Source organism: Poecilia formosa, unplaced genomic scaffold (genome assembly GCF_000485575.1).
Source record: "Poecilia formosa unplaced genomic scaffold, Poecilia_formosa-5.1.2 Scaffold560, whole genome shotgun sequence".
In the NCBI taxonomy this organism is placed as follows: Eukaryota; Metazoa; Chordata; class Actinopteri; order Cyprinodontiformes; family Poeciliidae; genus Poecilia; species Poecilia formosa.
The window spans coordinates 223,481-225,804 of NW_006800499.1; the positions used below are offsets into that span (position 1 = coordinate 223,481).

At 60.3% G+C, this 2,324-nt stretch overlaps 1 protein-coding gene across 1 annotated transcript in view; it reads left to right on the top strand.

Annotated features, from left to right (window-relative positions):
* Positions 1-2,324, top strand: part of camta2 (calmodulin binding transcription activator 2) — a 17,484-nt gene that overhangs the window by 7,589 nt on the left and 7,571 nt on the right. The window contains exons 10-13 of the mRNA XM_016665262.1: positions 2-224; positions 303-911; positions 982-1,108; positions 1,365-1,499. Of these exons, the coding sequence (XP_016520748.1) occupies positions 2-224; positions 303-911; positions 982-1,108; positions 1,365-1,499 (1,094 nt within the window). The remainder of the gene's footprint in view (position 1; positions 225-302; positions 912-981; positions 1,109-1,364; positions 1,500-2,324) is intronic.

Genomic DNA, 2,324 nt, shown 5'->3' on the forward strand with positions numbered 1-2,324 from the left:
CTACCTCCCCTCCCTTCTCTGCCCCCCCTCCCTCGCTCGCCCTCTCCCTGTCTCCCACCTCCTCTGTGGCCCCGCCCCTCCTGCCGCTCTGCCTGGAGCTGGGCGCGCTGGGGGAGTCCGACGGGGTGAAGGAGGAGTCCCGGTCTGAGGAAGAGGAGCTGGATGAGCGGACTGATGATGATGATGAAGGCAGTGCCCCCCCCACCAAGCTGGTCCTGCTTCAGGTGAGTCGGGTCCCGCTGGGACTACTTCCTGAGGCCGTATCCTTCCTCTCACCCGTCTCTCTGACTCCTCCCATTCAGACAAGCCACGCCCCCTCCAGCCCGTCTCCTAGGCAACACACAGACAGTGGCTCCGCCCCCCTCCTGTTGGCCTCCCAGGACCGGCCAGGTGAACCGACCCAGCCCACCAATCAGACGCCGGCACCGCCTGAAGGGCAGCAGCCATTGGTCCTGCCGTCGTCCAATCAGCTGCCCGGACCTGAAGCTCCGCCCCCTGCTGAGAGTTCCCATCAGCACCTGGAGCTGCTGTCAAGCTCGGCAGCTGTTGCCATGGAGACGGCCTCCCTAGCAACGGTCCAGGTGAAGGAGGAGAGGAGGCGGCGCTACGACTCCGAGGACGCCTGCATGGACAGCCAGGAGGAGGCGGAGCCTGAGGAGCTGGACATCTCCTTCGACAGCCAGTTCCCCGACCTGATCTCTGACCTCATCACCGATGAGCCGGGCCCCACCGACGCCCCTCCGGCTCCGCCCAGCGCATCGGGTCCGGCCGTGTTCCCCACCGGCGTCCGCTACGTGGTTCCGCCGCAGCCGTCGCCATCCTCCTCCTTCCTGCCGTTCCCCCAGCCGCTGCCCGCCGCCGCCCGCCTGGCCGCCATCACAGACTTCTCCCCGGAGTGGTCCTACCCAGAGGTGAGCGTCCTGCACGGGGGGACCGGTCCCAAGGTTCTGGTTCCGGTCCCAGCAGCTGTTCTCTGTGCAGGGTGGAGTGAAGGTTCTGATCACCGGGCCGTGGAGCGAGCCGTCGGGTCGGTACTCCTGCGTGTTCGATCAGAGCGCCGTCCCCGCTTCCCTTATCCAGCCCGGGGTTCTGCGCTGCTACTGCCCAGGTACTGACCGCTAACGGGCCGGGCCGGTTCCACGGGGGCCGGTCCGGTTCTACGGGGTCAGGTTTGGCAGGTCCAGACTGTATTTTCCTCCAGACCCTTTGGACGTCCTGGATGATGATCTTTAAATCATCTGGGTTCTGACCGACCCGTCTCCGGGTTCTGACCGACCCGTCTCCGGGTTCTGACCGACCCGTCTCTGGGTTCTGACCGACCCGTCTGTCTCTGGGTTCTGACCCGTCTCTCTCCTGTGTTCCAGCCCACGAGGCCGGCCTGGTGTGTCTGCAGGTTCTGGAGTCCGGTGGGTCGGTGTCGTCGTCGGTTCTGTTCGAGTACAGAGCGAGGAACGCCAGCTCTCTGCCCAGCTCCCAGCTGGATTGGCTCTCATTGGACGGTCAGTACCTGCTCTTCCTCACCCTCCTCTTCCTCCTCGCTCGTGCCAACACCAGGCCTGACCTGCAGGAGGCGCTGCTGGTCCAGGAGCAGGTTCTGCTGTGGTTCTGGTTTGGTTCTGATTGTTGGTCCGTGTTTGGTGGAAGCAGCCATGTTTCCTTCAGACCAATAGGCGGTTTGTCATCAGCTGGACTCTCCGTTCCAGCTGCTCACCTGGTTACCATAGTAACCAAGGTAAACTCAGAAACTTCAGTATCCATAGTAATCTGGTTACTAACTATTTTAACTTGATTAAACAACCTGGCTGACTTTGGGGATGTTGGTGACTATTTTAGATTCAGTGAGCTGATTAACTTCAGTTACCATGGTAACCTGATTAAATTCAGTTACCATGGTAACCTGAGTGACTTCAGTAGTCTGAGTATTTTCCAAGCTGGTCAAAGCGGTTCTGGACTAGATGATCCTCTAAGGATCATCTAGTCCAGAAGTCCAGCCTGCCCTGTAGAACCGGATCGGTCCCGGCTTCAGCTGCAGGTATCAGCCGGTCACCATGACGACCACAGGCCCCATCAGCCCGATTCACTGGATTCTGGTCCCAGTCAGTTGATGCTTACGGTTTGATGGTTCTACTGCCCTTCCTCATCTTCTTCATCAGGAGGAAGAGCAGCAGCTTCACCTGGTCTTATCTGGACTCAGAACCAGAACCGCAGCCGACCCAACAGAACCAGCTGTGGTTTTATTTCTGTCCAGGAGGGATCAGAGCAGCTGCTAGCAGGGAGTCCCCTGTGTGTGTGTGTGTGTGTGTGTGTGTGTGTGTGTGTGTGTG